Source organism: Vipera ursinii (genome assembly GCF_947247035.1).
Source record: "Vipera ursinii genome assembly, chromosome: Z".
Taxonomy (NCBI): domain Eukaryota; kingdom Metazoa; phylum Chordata; class Lepidosauria; order Squamata; family Viperidae; genus Vipera; species Vipera ursinii.
Genome location: NC_139517.1, coordinates 77,779,487 through 77,796,926, shown reverse-complemented (window position 1 = coordinate 77,796,926; position 17,440 = coordinate 77,779,487). Strand labels below are relative to the sequence as shown.

Here is a 17,440-nt window from a genome sequence, read left to right as displayed (position 1 = left end):
AATGGACTGATAATATTGTTTATGCTTTTCAGGGTGTTGCAATGTAATTTGTTCAGATAAAACTGGTACACTGACAAAAAATGAAATGACTGTTACTCATATATTCACAGCAGATGGACTACATGCTGAGGTATGTTGTAATCAATGTGAGCATCAGTGACAGATATTCTTTGTTTACTAAGTGTAATGGTTCTGAAAACTTTTTCCTAGGGGCTGGTTGTTATTAGAGAAAATTAGCCTCTGTGGCTATTTGGGATTTCTCAGTCTTGGCAACCATAAGATATGTGGACTTACAGTGTATTGCTGAGAATTCTGGGAGCTGAACTCCATTTATCTTAAAGTTGCCAAGATTGACAACCCCTGGGCTATTGGATGGTTGTTTCAAAACTATATATTTATACATGTAGTCTTTGATGTATGTTTTTAATTGAATCTGGAATTATGTTTGTAAGTTGTCGCACCTGTAAGTTGAGGCATCACACCGCTGGATACAATTTTCAATATGATTTGCTTTGTTTGTTAAGTAAATGCTACAGTCATTAAGTTAAACAATTTTCTCCCATTGGCATTTTTTTGCTGAAAACCAGAAGTATATGCTGGAAATTTTTGCAAATTGCAGTCACATGATTGTGGGACACTGCAAATGGCTGTAAAGATAAGCTGTTTGCCAAGGGCCGAAAACATAATTGCATGATCATAGCTGTGTGTTTGTGCTGCTGTCTTAATTTCAAAAACAGTTGTAACTCTACTGAGGTCCATCTTAAATTCAGTCATTAAGCAACTGGTTGTAAATCAAGAATTACCTGTACTGATGACTGTTGTTATTATGAAAAGGGGAAGCTCTGGTTAAGTATCACAGATTAAGAAGTCCTCAGTGCAGAAATTATTCTGGAAATTTTAGTACTGAAAAAAATGCTTTCTTGAATTCAGAGAGAAGTTGTGAAGAAAGCCCTCAGAGCCCCCTTCAATTTCAATAACAATAAGCAGAGGATTCCTTTATGTAAGTTCTGCAATGTCTTATAATAAGTAAATGGAATCATGCCAACTAAATGGAATCATGAGAATTAAGAACTGAACCACAATAAGCAAGGAGATGCAAATTTGGGTATGCTGATGATTTGTCCATAGCAGTACAAGAAAAACACATGGAGCTATCTAAAGTTCTTCACTGACTAGCAGCTCACTCCTAGCACCAGCAAAATGGTAATTATGTGCTTCCATCTTAGCAACAAACTACTGGTAGCATATGAAGCCCCAAAGGCTTACTTAAACAACAACCTACTCCCCTATAATCCTCATCCAAAGTTCTTTGGAGTAATATTAGACTGGACTCTTTCCTATATCTCAAAAGTGCTTTTTCAAGAGGCAACTGGACTTTCTTGTTTTTCTTTGAAGATGTTCCCCACCATCAGAGCTGAAAAGCTTCTTGGATGAGAAGCAAAATGTCTTCAAAGAAAAACAAGAAAGTTCAGCTGCCTCTTGAAAAAGCACCTTTGAGACAACCATGACTTGGTTGACTGAGAATTTCCATAGCCGGTCTCTCCTATAAGATACACCTAGAGGCTCTGATAACAAAAATCAATACTTGGAACAACATATTCTAGAAATTATGTGGAACTAAATGGGGAGCTTCTTGCTGCCACTCTCAGGTCGTCAGCACTAGAGTTGGTCTACTCTGCAGCAAAATACTGTGCTCCTATATGGCTTAACAGCTGCCTACTATTAAGTTAGATGCCAGACTCAGCAATAGCCATAAGGATTATTAGTGGATGCATTAACCACTCTGATTTGTTAGCTTCCTGTTCTGAGCCGTACAGCACCACCAGCTTTACAAAGGCAAGATGAACTGGTGTGAGAATACAAAAAAATTATGAACAACTCACTCCTGCCGGTGCATGCTCACCTTCCTCATTTATCACCCAGAAAACTCAAATCCAGGAAACCCCCACTGGCACTTGCACAACATCTGCCCAACAACTTTAACATCAATTCCCAAGAAAAGTCAAATGCTTGCTGAACTCTCAGACATAAGAAAACATATAAATGACCTCACTAAAAATGTACCAGGCTTTGAACTAGCATGTCAGCAATGGACAAACCTGTATAGGATTCATACCTTACACAGCATCTGCTGGGACGCTCTATATAAACGGGGCATAGTATCCTCTCCTCATGGGACTGCAGAGTTCCATGTCAAACTATATATCACATTGTGACTGGCTAGAAGCTGAAGGCAAATACTGGTCCAGTATCTGATTTTTTTAATACAAACAATGCTGCGCTTCAATGGTTAGATCGCCTAGATATTGGTATTTGATCATATTTAACATTTATATTTTATTGTGTTTTATTAATCTAGATGAAATGTTAATATACAGAATGTTGCTAGACCACCTATGATATGCCATAGACTAAATCACAGGTCGGCAACCTGCGGCTCCGGAGCCGCATGCGGCTCTTTGAGCCGTCTCTTGCGGCTCCCAGCCGCCCGGTGCGCGCGCACCTCTTCCAACGGGCAGTGGTGCGCGCGCACCTCTCCAAATGGAGAGTGGCACCGCCCATTTGGAGAGGTGCACGCGCACCTCCCCGAATGGGCGGAGGTGCGCGCGCACCTCCCCAAACCTTTGGAGAGGTGCGCGCGTACCTCCGCGCGAATGGGCAGCGGTGCCGCTCTTTCAGGAAGCCCGCCGTGGCCCGTCTGTGAAGCTGCCGAAAGCGGCAGCTTAGCAGACGGGCCCGCGGCAGCTTCCGCAAAGAGCGGCGCCCCTGCCCATTCCGAGAGGTGCGTGCGCACCTCTCCGAACGACCGGAGGTGCGCGCGCACCTCCCCAAACCTTTGGGGAGGTGCGCGCGTACCTCCGCGCGAACGGGCAGCGGGCCGCTCTTTCAGGAAGCTGCCGCTTTCGGCAGCTTCCTGAAAGAGCGGCGCCGCTGCCCCTTCGCTTTCGGCAGCTTCCTGAAAGAGCGGCGCCGCTGCCCCTTCGCACGGAGGTGCGCGTGCAACTCCGGTCGTTCGGAGAGGTGCGCGCGCACCTCTCGGAATGGGCAGGGGCGCCGCTCTTTGCGGAAGCTGCCGCAGCCCGTTTGCTAAGCTGCCGCTTTCGGCAGCTTCACAGACGGGCCGCGGCGGGCTTCCTGAAAGAGCGGCACCGCTGCCCATTCGCGCGGAGGTACGCGCGCACCTCCGGTCGTTCGGAGAGGTGCGCGCGCACCTCTCGGAATGGGCAGGGGCGCCGCTCTTTGCGGAAGCTGCCACGGCCCGTCTGCAAAGCTGCCGAAAGCGGCAGCTTTGCAGACGGGCCGTCGCCATCGGGCAACCGGGAACCGGTTCCATCTCATTTTTTAAAAAATGGCAGCCGCGTGCGTCCGCGCATGCGCAAAAAACCTTTTTGCGCATGCGCGTGCATGGACACACGCACGCGGCTCCCTCTTTTTTTAATTTGTGATGGAACCGGTTCCCAGTGGCTCTTTTTCTTTTTTAGGTTGCCGACCCCTGGACTAAATAAATAAGGGAGAATTAAAGTTTAATGTTTCACAAATAATTACTTTTCCTACATTATTTTTAACATCATAAGGTTTGATAATTGTGCTGATTATTTTGTCACAGGTTACTGGAGTGGGATATAATAGATTTGGAGAAGTCATAGTTGAAGGTGATACTGTTCATGGATTTAGCAAACCGTCTGTTAGCAGAATTGTTGAGGTAAGTCTTACATAGAAAAATAATTATCTTTTGAAATAGATACATTTATTTATTATGATATTTGTTTTCCTCATAGGCTGGATGTGTGTGCAATGATGCCCTAATTAGAAACAACACTTTAATGGGAAAACCAACTGAAGGAGCCTTAATTGCTCTTGCCATGAAGGTAGGCACTGAACCAACGGGTGGTACATAAAAATATAAAATACATATTCCCCAAAAAGCATACATGATAAAGCTGTGATTGTATAATTATTATTGTTGTTGTTTTGGACATATAATGTTAGGTTAACAAAAGTATTGTAAGATAAGTAGTCCTTGATTTACAACCACAATTGAGCCCAAAATTTCTCTTACTAAATGAAGCATTTGTTTAAGTGAATTTTGTTCCATTTTACAACCTTTCTTGCCACAGTTGTTAAGTGAATCACCACAGTTGTTAAATTTGTCATATGATTGACTAAAATGAATCCTGATTTCCCCACTGACTTTGCTTGTCAGACGTTTGCCAAAGGGGATCACCTGACTTTGGGACACTGCAACTGTTATAAATATGAATCAGTTGCCAAGCATCCAAATGTTGATCCTGTGACCATGGGAATACTGCAATAGTCTTGTGAAAAATGGTCATAGGTCACTTTTTCCAGTGCTGTTTTAACTTTGAATGGTCACCACAAACGAACTCTTGTAAGTTGAGGACTACATATATAAGTATTATTAGTTAAAGTTTACGATGAAAAGTGAAGCAATGTAAGAACAAGTAATATATGTGCTCATAAACATGCATATATAGATACATTAAAAATATAATAAAATCCAATTGAAAACGGAACTAACAATTTCTAATGGTGAATAAATATAGCAAGAGCCTTAAAAGGTGCTTTTATTCTGATTATTCTTTGATAGTGAACCAGAAATATTTTGCCTTTTCTGGAATCAAAATGCTAGGATTTCAAACCATTTTTGTTGAATCTATTGAATTTTGAAAACCGGAGCTTTTAATTTCAATTTTTCTAAGTTGTTATAAATTCAAAGATGCTGTTTGAATGATAAGGAATAGTGGATGATTTGAAGTCTCTAGAAGCTGAAATGGTTCAAGAAGTAATAAAAACCTCAATGTTAACTATCCTATAGCTTGGGCACTAGCATTTTTTTTTTAAAAGAAAAATTATCTTGTAATGATTTGGTTATAGGCATTGACAATATAGGAAATAATACTATCGATAGAATACAAGTACCAGGTGGAAACCTGAAGTGTATATAATTAAGAATAGTATGGTATAGAATGTGTTCAACTACTGATGCTAAAGAAACAATGTGAAGATACATTTTTGTTCATGAAGATTTTTAATCTGGAACATTTTTGGCTTTTTATTTCCTTAAAATAGCATCTTGAGAATTAAATGTGTTTATAGAATTGTGGTTTTAATTAAAAATACCTCCAAAACATTTTATGCAAAAATTTAAAGATTGGATCCTTACATGCTGTTTCTATTACGCAAAACTTCAGATGCATTCTGTTTTACATTTTTATAATTAATGTGCAATAATTTCAACACTTGATTTTTTAAAATCAACATATAACAGAATATTTTATTTTATTTTATTCTTAGCTCTGAAAAAAATTGCTTCAAAAGAAATCATGTTCGGATTCTATGATATTCTGATAGAGCATTTAAAGATTTTGGAAAAATAAGATAGATTAACTCTTGTTATAGTCTTAATATGCTAATAAATTTTAGTAAAATAATTTTATTAATCAAATGAAATAATTTTAGTAAAATAGAGAAATTGAAAGTGGACTACATAACTATAGTTATAACCTTTATTGTAAACATTAGTAAAGAAAAATTAAAAGTAAAGAATTTTGTGAATACAATTGAAATGAAGTAAAATGTTGTAGATAATGTACAATAAATAAGAGCATGTAAAATGAGTAGGAAATGTTTTGCCTGAATGATGTAGGTTGAAGAAGTGATAAAGTCTTTTGTTTTCATAGATGGGTTTAGATGGAATTCAGCAGGATTACATAAGAAAAGCAGAATATCCTTTCAGTTCTGAGCAAAAATGGATGGCTGTTAAGTGTGTTCATAGAACTCAACAGGTATGCCCATTACTAAACTTTTAATGATCTAATATTTTCCTACAACCTCTTGTTTTTAATAATACAGTGTTTAAATTCTGCTCCTGTATATGGTTATATTTTATTTTAGACTGAAGGTAACATTATAATCACAATTGCTTGAGAGAAAAAGGAACAAGTAAACCCAGTTGAGGATGATGTGTAACTGACTACCGTCTTTAATATTGCAGCACCAGTTTCAGGCTTGTAACAAGGCATCACTTAGTCCAATAGGGCCTAATTAAATATTGATGATGATGATGATGATGTTGATGATGATGATGCTTTGGGGGGAAGATTTGTTCTCTCTGATGCTGTTGATAAACAAGTATGAAAATTAATATAGGAGAATGATTAAAATGTTGGCCTTAAGAGACTATGATCCACCTCTCTTATTGGGAAAGGCAGAATATAATCATAAGAAAATAATAAGAAACATAATATAATAAAAATGAGGATAAGAATCAGAAAAGGTATAATTTCTTTTAAGAATCCTGTGTACTGGTGATCCTTGACTTAACAATTATTTCTTGAACAACAGTTTAAAGCTACAGTGATGTTGAAAAAAGTGATTTATGGAGTGATCCTTGCTTTTACGATGTTACAGCATCCCCATGATCAGGGGATCAGAATTCAGGCATTTATCAACCGGCATGTATTTATGTCGGTTGCAGTGTCCCAGGGTCATATGTCATCATTTGTGATCTTCCAAAAAGCAAATTCAATGAGAGAAGCCAAATTTCTTTAATGATCATAGCAAGAAAGGACATACAATTGCTCGTAATTCACTTAAGGAGCACATCACTTAGTGAGGGATATTCCAATCTTAGTTTTGATTGTAAGTCAAGGATTGCCTACATTGCAAATCTATGTTTTCATTTTACATCTTCTTTAAAGAATTCACTTTTAAATTCACTTTTAAATTAAATGATGCAAAAGCAATACAAATAATCCTTGGGTTACAGTGGTAACTGGAACTGCAATTTCCATCACTAAATAATGTGTTTGATTGAGCAATGTCATGGGACTGCATCATTTAGCAGTCCTGGTAGCTATTGTGATTACCAGATTGCTCAAGACATTAAGTAGAAAGACTTGGGAATTGTAAACAAGCAGATTAGTGGGTGAGAGTTTCAGGCAAGTGAGTTGATGCCACGGGTGGATGGGTGGCTATGCATAGGAGGGTGTGCAGATCCTGTAGGAGTGGTGGGTGTGTTATGGGTGGGAGATCCTATAGATACATGCTAGGGAGTGCAAGTGGGTGGGCAAAAAAGTGAGAGTGACTTCTGATTTTTTTTTTAATCCCATTTATATCCCGCCCTTCTCCGAAGACTCAGGGCGGCTTACAATCTAAAGCACAAATCAATGTGCTTAGCAATAGCCTTCATTCTATGTATATGCCTGCTTATTAGGGCTTCCCCCCCCCCCCCCAAGCGGCATTATTATAAAGTCAGCTTATTGCCCCGAACAATCTGGGTCCTCATTTCCTGCTGGCTTCCTCATTGACTTTGCTTGTAAGAAGCAGGAAAGGTCACAAATCGTAACATACGATTACAGGTTCACTGTGATGTAATTGGGATGGTATACAACTAAAATAAATAAATGCATAAATAAATATTTTTTTAGGAGAAACCAGAGATTTGCTTTATGAAGGGTGCTTATGAGGAAGTAATTCGATACTGTACAACTTACAACAACAAAGGGCACAGCTTACCACTTAATCAACAACAAAGAGATCTTTATCAGCAAGAAAAAGCATCTATGGGCTCTGCAGGACTTAGAGGTAATGTTTTAACTCATTATTCTGCCCACACTAAGGATTGTGAGTTGAAAAGAAAATACTGGCTGAACTCAGTTAGAAGCTTTTGAGCAAGCCTGTACCATACAGTGGCAATATAACTTTAATATTTCTCCCCAGATTATAAAAAAGGAATGAGGTAAAATAGTATTTAAGCTTCCATTTAATCAGGGAGCTACTTTTATAGCATTGTCTTTTGTATTCATATTTAAAATTGAGAGTTGAAAACTTATACTAAACACTGTATAGAATTATCTAGATTAAAGAGAATTACTAAATTTAGAAGAACAGAAATATGCATTTTTGTAATAATTTCCCTCACGGGTTATGAAAACACATTGGTTTTATTTCTTGTTATATTAACATTAACTGATTGCTAATAAAAATATTTTTTGCAATCTCTTGGAGTCTCTGATATACTATGTTCAGACATCTGCCTATTATTTTATCAATATTCTTGTTCTCATAATTGAGGAAAAGTGATTATATATTTTCTGTTGCCTTAAATCAGTGGCATGGCTAGTAATACTATTTCTTTGATTTTGAAAGTTCTGGCATTAGCTTCTGGTCCTGAGCTTGGACAGTTGTCCTTCCTGGGTCTGGTTGGAATTATTGATCCTCCTAGGACTGGTGTAAAAGAAGCTGTTGCCGCACTTATTACTTCAGGAGTAGCAATAAAAATGATCACTGGAGATTCACAGGAGACTGCAGTTGCCATTGGTATGAACAGACTTTTTTTTCCTTTTGTGAATTTTTGTTAGTAATTATTTTGCCAGTACATGTGAGTTTTCTGTTAATTTTGAAACTGGGGACAGGAACTGTAAAACCTAATCCATGAGCCTAAATAAACTTTTATCATAACTTGCATGTGTTTTTCCAAGACAAAACACTTTGTGGATAGCTCTAGAAATATTCCATGAACATGAATACAACATGAAGTTTAGTTATTTATAGTAAAAAAAAACAATGCTGGATAAGTATATTAATCTTGCATTATAATAAATAATTGTTTGGATAATGGCCAATAAAGCTTATTTTTAAAAAGTTTTAATTGTATGTTTATAAAATGTAGAGTAAAAAAACTGCGAGGCTTTTTAAAAACAACATTGCACTCCATATACTTCTGTGTTACATTTATTAAAATGTACACAATTTTTTTCTTTACTATTATTGCCTGTTCCACAATTTCAACATTTTACCTACTTGTACACACACAACATATGTATATTTTATTTTTAAAAGGAGATTAAAAACTAATACAAACTAATACAAAATGAAAAAGAAAAAATCAAAGAGGAAGCTAAAATACACACACACACACACACACACACACACACACAAAATATATGTACACTATTATACATTTATCTCTTACTCTGTGGTTACAATATAATTTTCTTTCTATAATCTACCCTATCTAATGATCAAAATTTAAAAACCTAAGGTCCCTTTTTTCTGTTTTATGCAACAAGTTCATATGGGATAACTGAAAATTTTAACCACTTTTGAATTAATGAAATTTGAAATAGAAAATATTTCACTTATTCTTCTATTTCAAATTTTATTAAAAGTCTATACATTTTAGCAATTATATGTTCATCATTCATAAACAATTGTATTTGTTAGTTTTCAAAGCGATAAACTATTTTGTCTACTTTAAATAATTGTAATAGGGGAGCTTAATATCTATAATGGTATTTTATTTTTGCCACCAGTTCTTTTCTTGATTTTATTTTATATTCCCCTTGACAAAATTCCAGTATCTCATGATAAGTTAGCCATTTATGTTTGCTTAATTTTTTTTCTTCTGCTTTTTGTGCTGAGAGCCACAAATGTGTTTCCGTGCACAACCTGGATTTGCATCTATTTCGTATTCTTAATACAACATGGCTAACATGATGATTATTAAAATCCACTTTAACCTTAACTTTGTCACAAATAACTCTGTCTCCCAAATCTCAGCTCATGTCTTACTAACTCCAAGAGCCTTCTATTTCTCAGCAGTCAGTACTCACTCTTTCATCCAAACACAACAAAAAGCAAAATACAGTTACAAATCAGGTAAATCCAATCCTCTTTCCCTTGCATCTTGTAACAGCATATATTTAACTTATGCTCCCCACCACCACATATATTTATATACATCTGTTTAAATAGTGCAGACATGTCAAACACAAGGCCCGGGGGCCGGATCCGGCCCGCGAAGTGGTTTCATGCGGCCCGCGAAGCCATCCTGGAAACAGGGAACGGCCCCCACTGCCTTGGCCCTGGCCCAGAGACCCTCCTTCTGCCAGAGACCCTCAGATCTGTCCCACTCCTGCCCAGGCCCCCATAGGCGCCCTTGATGTGAACGATGTAGAGCTGGCCACGCCCACCCAGTAGGCCATATGCACTCTAGCCACGCCCACCCAGTAGGCCATGCCCACCCTGGCCATACCCACCCGGCCCCCTGAGGGCAACTGCAATGCTGATGCGGCCCTCGATGAAATTGAGTTTGACACCCCTGAAATAGTGCATCAGTTATCAAAACAGGTATTTGTCTGAAACAATCACTTTCTAGATAATTCATTTTTATTACAGACATTCTCCTAAGCAGTGATAGTTGTACTTTCTTCTTCCCTTTTTTAAACTTCATTTCAGGTCTTAACATAGTTATTTTGAACTTAAAACTCATTTCATTTGTCAGTTCTGTTCGATTTTCTATTTTTCTATTATTTGTTAACGCCCTTCTCTGTTTATTAATCTTGAAACCTGCTAATGCATCACCACAACACGAGAGGATGTTTCCAATTAATTTCCAAAGTCTTTAAATTAGTTTCAGGAAACCTTTCCATTTATAATCTTTCCTGAAACAACTCTTAAATCACCCTTTGTTGTATATTGCAAAAAAATGAAGAATTTACAAAGCTGAAAAGAATTTTCTTTCTTTTTTTAATGGATTGAAAAGAAACTAGCCCAGTAGTTGAAGGTTTGTCAATCTTTAAAAAACAGTCTGAAGAGTAAAATTTCATGACCATGAAAGGCTGCATTTCTTTGTCAGAGCACAATGGAACCTGTGACTCTCAGCTGATCACAAACAGCTGCAAAATTGTCAATTTTTGCCATTAAAATCAGATGTTTGGAGTACACATAGGCAATCTTCAGATCACCCTTTGTTCCAGAGAGAATTTTGGAAATCTGGATCTCACATTCAGCTGCATTTTTGGTTGTAATATCCCACATTCACGGAGCAGAGAAAAACATGGATGTTGGTTTGTCTTGCAGTACTGGAAGTTAACCCAAGATACCTGGAATAGGAGATGAGTTTATAGGCACCTAATTCATAAGAACGATTATCCTTCCTCTTACATATTTCTTTTACCTTGTATAAATAAGAGTTTAAGGACCATCTGTAGTTCTTTTATCTCAGATTATGTTATTGGAAAGTTACTAAGAAACTGTGTTTTAATATTTCTGAAGCTGCAAGACAGTTGCTGTCAGAAAAAGCAATTAGCTTATCCGAGCTTGTTTCTTAAAGGACCAATCAATTGTCCAAGCAGGAGGAGTTTTCATGATAACTTATTTAATAATTTAATTTTATATTTGCAAACTGAAGTATTATATCTTACTATTGCCTTTTGTCCTACTATAAGAATAAGCGTATTTGCTAGCATTAGTTCAAAAGACAATGTGGAACTATAAATATTTTTAAACTATTGAGCTTTTCTGTACTGAAAGGAAATCGTGTGTGTGTGTGCATGCTCAAACACACATTACACATCTACACATGTTAAGTGTGTAGTACAGTGTTTATTTTCAGTGTCTTTACACATATGATTATTTAACAAAATGCTTACTGAGAATTTAGCAATTCCACTATATCCAATCCAATGGGTCCTTTAGTTTCTGATTTTATTTTCTTTCCTTTTTTTCCTAGCCAGTCGCTTAGGATTGTATTCCAAAGGTTCTCAATCAATCTCGGGTGAAGAAGTGGATACATTGGATATACAGCAACTTTCACAAATAGCACCGAAGGTTAATTATAAATTGCGAGGAAGTTATCTTAGAGGATAGATAATTTTTGAGTTTGTAGAGTAGTAGATTTCAGTTCTTTACAATTTAAGAAAGTATATATACTAATTATGTTTATATTTATTAATGTATTACTTACCTAATTAAAAAGCTAAATATTTTTTAACTTATAGCTTCTGACTTTTGTTAGTTATGAAACAAATATAGTATGTTTTCTTTCAACATTTGTTTCAGTAATGCAACACAATATTCTTTAAAAAGAAAGTCACATTTGACAAAATTGTGCAAATGTAAAATGTTCTCTTTACCCAGAGGATCCTGTTCATTTTTTATCTTGAGGAATTATTTTTATATTTCAATGAGAATGATTTAAGAGCGCTTTTTTTGTTGTTGGACTGACATAATGCATCTCATACAATGACTATTGGTCCATATCATTTCCAGAAAGTGATTTTGTCCTTCCTCTACTTATTCCTATGGATGCAAATGCTATTACTATATAATTTTTGTAAATATTTATAAACGCAATTTATGTCTCAAGGCTGCTCTCTTTCCAGCACAGTCTTAAGTAATCTATATAGGCTGTCTTTTTTTTCTTATTGTATGGAATTATTTATATTTCCTAGTGAGAACATTGTATTCTCTTAAAGTGGAAATAGTGTCATTGTAGGTTTTGGAGCATTTAACAAAAAATAGTTTTCACTGGAATCATGGTAGGAGATGTGATGAGAATGAGAGAGACTAGGTAGGAAAAAAATACTTTTTCCCTTTTCTGCTGAATTGTTTTCTTGTTTTTATGTCTCTAGGTAAGAGATTAACATTGTAAAGCTTAACTTTTACAATAGTTAAATTTTTAGTGTTTCCACCTCTTAGGTAGCAGTCTTCTACAGAGCCAGCCCCAGACATAAACTGAAAATTGTTAAGGTATGTATCTACCTTCCAAGCAAGCATACTTTAATTCAAAAACAACCACCTGAAATTCTTTAGAGCTCTTCAAGAGAATCCTGCTATTCAGGTTAAAGGGCAACATTGAAAATAGTCTGGGACAATTAAAGTTAAAATGTTTCCTTTAAAACATTGATTTAAGCCAATCAATATTTATATAATTGATTTCAAAAAACAAAATTAAATATTTTTTAATAAAATGTTAATACATTTATCTCATACCCAACAACCCTTGGTTTTCTGGGTCATTGTTTCAGATATATTTCCTTACCTAAAGGGAGAAATAGAATGATCATAGGCAAAATAATCAGGGGCGACTTGGGTGTTTCCTTTCAACTTCCCCATTGAGTTTTCCAGTGGGAGGTTTGCAGGAAGCATAAAAAAACTTCCCTTCCCCCTCTCATCTTTCCTCTCCTGTTCTCCCCTCCCCTCCCGATAGTGGTTGTTGCCAGATGACCTTCCCTGTTGTCTTCCTCATTCTTTGCCAGCTTCCCAGTACAAAGACTTTGCTAATGGGAAATTGGCAGGGAGGGTTGGCAATAACAGTCAACATTACAGTTCCTTCTGGCTTCTCCATTGACTTTTGGGAAGTTGTCAGGGAACATTGGAAATAAGAATCATGTGATTACCACTGTCCAACATGGCAACAGCAGTGAAGAGGTAGCAACCCAGTGGTGTAGAAGTGGCCACAAGTTCCCCAAATTTCATTTCCACAGGAATCATGGATCCTGGCATTCTATAAGTACCCTGATTCAATAATTGTCCTATATCTTCCAAATTAACCCAGTTGAGGTTACAAGCAAAAAAGGCACAAGAGTTTTATTAGTAGTATAGTAGAGAGGTTCATGAAGTCTTAAGCTTCATAAAAGGAGATAGGCAATGTTTAAAAGCACATGTTCTTTATAAAATCTTAGACTAGTAAAATATTTTGACATAATTGGCATGTTTTTCTTCTCTTAGTCACTTCAAAATAATGGTGAAGTAGTTGCTATGACAGGCGATGGAGTGAATGATGCTGTAGCATTAAAAGCTGCGGATATTGGAGTTGCCATGGGGCAAACCGGCACTGATGTTTGTAAAGAAGCAGCTGATATGATCCTGGTGGATGATGACTTTCAAACAATAATGTATGTTTGAATTATAGGGCCATTCTGCATGCAATGTAATAATTTTATTATTTGTATGATGTCATTTGTATAGAAAGTAATTGGCATTCCATAGAATAATCCTATTTAAAGAGGCATGGTGGCTCAGTAGCTTAATCATGCTGGAGATGGTTTCTGCTCCAGCAGTTCCAAGTCCTAGCACTGCGTGAAGGGGTGCGCTCCCATCATTTGCTTCAGCTTCTGCCCACCTATCAGTTTGAAAGCATGTTGTATGCAAGTAGATAAATGAGTAGCACTTCGGTGGAGAGACAAGTTGATGCTCTGCAGTCAGTCAGCTTCCTGCTGACTCTAAACCTTCCCATTGTGGCGCCCATTTGCAAAACGACTCTAAGGGAACGAGGGGGGCTTGGATGACACTGCAGAAAGACCTGCTGTGTGCTTGCCCTCTTTTGGTGCACCATAGGAAGCTTGCAAAAGCGTACCTGACAAAGCTAGTAAATAGGCAGCAAAACTACTATTCTGCATTAAAATTGTACTCTCCTGACTAATTAACAATGCCAAATAATAATAATCCTAATCCTATTCAAAATCAAGTAGAAGGGACAAAAGAAAAAATATTTATCTTTAATACAGAGCAAGAAGGAAAAATAGATAATGGATAAAATAAAGATTTTTCAGTGTATCATGTCTGATATTTAACATTCTCTGTTCTATAGTACAGATGAAATTGTATTGCTATAATAACATATTCAAATAAACAATGAAAATTCATGGTTGAGAAGTACAAAGTGAAATGTCATTTTATTTTTGTAATTTTAATGTTTGAAGTGCTTCCATTTGAACAAAAGTTAATTTTTAAAAAATATATTTAAAATATATGCACATCATATTGGGAACAAATATCAAGATAGGGTCATCCATATCCTCAAGATTTATATTTTTAATAATAAAACATAAGTTTCTGAAACACTGTTAAAAAACTGAAGTAATAATGATTTTAATTACATTGTAGGAAAATAGTCGTGCTAGTTTATTGCAGCGAAAATGAAGAGGAATCTGATACCACCTTTTTGTATTAATATAATTTATTAAAAGCCATAAACTGTTTTAAGTTACAGCTTACTTCATCAGATTCATTGAATGGCGAAATTGATACAGGGTTTAAATTGGGAGGATGGGAGGAAAGGAAGGGTAAAACAAGATAGTTATACAGATGCAGATTGCATAGTAACTTCCTTGTCAATTAACAATTGTAATATGTTAAAAACCCATTGTGTTTGTTCAGAGTTAATGTGATAGGTTGAAATCTTGATGTGTGTTCAGCAATCTCTTGCTCAATTGTGCTCAATAGTAACTAATTTAATTTATTAATTTATTTTGTGCAAGGTCTAGCCTATTTGTCCTATGTAGAAACAAGGGAGCATTCCCGGTAGAAAATGAGGACCCAGATTGTTGGGGGCAATTAAGCTGACTTTGTAATAATGCCGCTTGGGGTGTGTGTGAAAGCCCTAATAAGCAGGCATATACATAGAATGAAGGCTACTTCTAAGCTTGTAAGCCGCCCTGAGTCTTCGGAGAAGGGCGGGATATAAATGGAATTAAAATAAAATAAATAAAATAAATATCTCAAATAATTTGAAAAGGATATGAATATGCTTTTAATTTAGTGAATGATATTTGGAAGGCTGTGATGAAGCTATTGGTGTAAATGTGGAGACAAATGTGAAAGCTTATTGCTGAGGTCGCTTTATAACAGGACCACAAAAACAAAAATGGAGGAATATGCTATGTAATGCCAGCAGACCCATGCTTATGCTGTGGATTAGTTAAGGACTTCAAATGCAAAATTTCCATGTTAGCATCGTTATTCTGTTGCTTGTTGCTTGTGAGAATTTGCTCCAGTTTGGTTGGTTATCTGCTTACAAGTATGAATCTGCCACCTAGCTTTTGCAAAAGTAGACTGTCATTATCTAGATTTGGATGTAACTTCCTAACTGAGTGACCTAAATTATGACCTGTAGATGACAGGCAATGGTGCTTTGTTGTTTGATGTTGGTGATTTGCCTTTTAATAGGTATTCCTTGGAATCAATTTGGCTTAATTGATCTCACTGGGTGGATACATTAACCTACTGAATGTCTACTGAATTAATAAAAAAACTACTCCAACTGGAATTAGTTGAGCAATTCTAGTATAGTTGTAGCATAGAATTTGGTTCTAAACAATAAATATGATGGTATGTGAGCTAGAAGCAAGTATATATGCCTGGCAGTCTGTAGTTCCTATATTTTATTTTTATTTTGAAGTTTTACTGTGTCATCAAGGAAGTGGACTTATTACATAAACAACTAAAGGTTAAGGTTGATAAGGAGGCTGAAATTGTTGTAGTCTTGATGTAATTTAATGAGAAATTATTTTCTATGGGTTCAGATGATGAAAAGGTCATGAATGAATCTCAGGTAAAACAGGCAAAGGGTTATGCCTTTTAATAAAATTTGTTAGTTGTATAAGATGCTACCACATTCCTTCTGATTTTGATGACTTTTGTGTACAGTATTTGAAAGAGACCAAATTATTTTTTAAGTATTTTAGATAACACTGAATGTAAATTAAATTAAATGGTCGTAAGCATTGAGTTTTTAGGATGTTGTTCAAATCTTTACTTTTTCACTGTTCATTTTCTTAAGCATTTTATATATATTTTTTTGTATTTCAGGTTTGCTATTGAAGAGGGTAAAGGAATTTATAATAATATTAAAAATTTTGTTAGATTTCAACTTAGCACGTAAGTTTGAAAGCACAGTGTCATATTTCTTATTATAAATTTTATTTACAAGAACATTTGCATAGATGTTTGCATGGCTAATTTTGAAATAAACTGAATTTGGTATTGCTTCTTGTGCATGCCTTTTGCTCTTCAGCCTTAACTGCAATATTTCCTAATCATGGTTCTAACTAATAAATTCACTGTCGTATCTGCAGCTGGCAGCTCAAATCTGTATATAAACTATTCACGTAAGATTTTGAACAAAATATTTGCACAGATAAAATTTTTGACAACCTATATTTAAACTGCATGAAATGATCAAATATAAATTATGTTTTTATTAATAAATGTTGAATTGATAAAACAGATATGCAGGAGATTTTTCAGCTTTTAATCATAGAGTTGGATAGTTTTGTCTATCTGATAAGGTATGTATTTTCTCAACATTGCAACAGACAGGCTCAATAGGAACAGGGCTTATAAGGCCCTCTGAAAGTACTTTCTGTGTAAGAATGGTCAGCCCTATCACAGGATAACTACTTAATATGGAACTTAATAAACTCAGATGTTTTCATACTCAAAACTCTTTTCACATTCTATTGCATAAGTAATGTTCTTAAAATGACAGAAAACGGTAGAATTACAGATATTTTGTTGGAGGTACTTATAACACCTTGAAAACTTAACATTTATTTTGCAATATATGTTCATGCATCTGACAAAAGATTTTGTTACAGTAGATCTGTTAATTTGAAATTATAATAGATTTCAGCTTGTTTTTGCAGCAACTATAACAAAAAGCATGATTGCAGTGTTTCCTCCACCATCTCCAAAAGGAATCCTAAATAATTTTTCAACATCTAGGGTTCTCTGGATAAATTTGGACTGCAAATCCCAGCAGAGCCTTGGTGGAGCAGTGGGCTAATGCCTCCTTAAGTAACACCAGCTGCCTGCAATTAGTGCAGGTTCGCATCCCACCAGGCTCAAG

General features: G+C 36.0%; 1 protein-coding gene across 12 annotated transcripts in view; it reads left to right on the top strand.

The window, feature by feature from the left end:
* ATP2C1 (ATPase secretory pathway Ca2+ transporting 1) overlaps window positions 1-17,440 on the top strand; it is a 56,329-nt gene that overhangs the window by 31,749 nt on the left and 7,140 nt on the right. For all 12 annotated transcript variants that reach the window (XR_014494297.1, XM_083378416.1, XM_083378407.1 and 9 more), the window contains 10 exons: window positions 33-130; window positions 3,608-3,703; window positions 3,780-3,869; window positions 5,703-5,807; window positions 7,452-7,608; window positions 8,173-8,343; window positions 11,540-11,637; window positions 12,508-12,558; window positions 13,540-13,706; window positions 16,402-16,470. Coding sequence is in view for 11 of the 12 variants with exons in the window: in XM_083378416.1 (XP_083234542.1) it covers window positions 33-130; window positions 3,608-3,703; window positions 3,780-3,869; window positions 5,703-5,807; window positions 7,452-7,608; window positions 8,173-8,343; window positions 11,540-11,637; window positions 12,508-12,558; window positions 13,540-13,706; window positions 16,402-16,470 (1,102 nt within the window). In the remaining variant the exon portion in view is untranslated. The remainder of the gene's footprint in view (window positions 1-32; window positions 131-3,607; window positions 3,704-3,779; window positions 3,870-5,702; window positions 5,808-7,451; window positions 7,609-8,172; window positions 8,344-11,539; window positions 11,638-12,507; window positions 12,559-13,539; window positions 13,707-16,401; window positions 16,471-17,440) is intronic.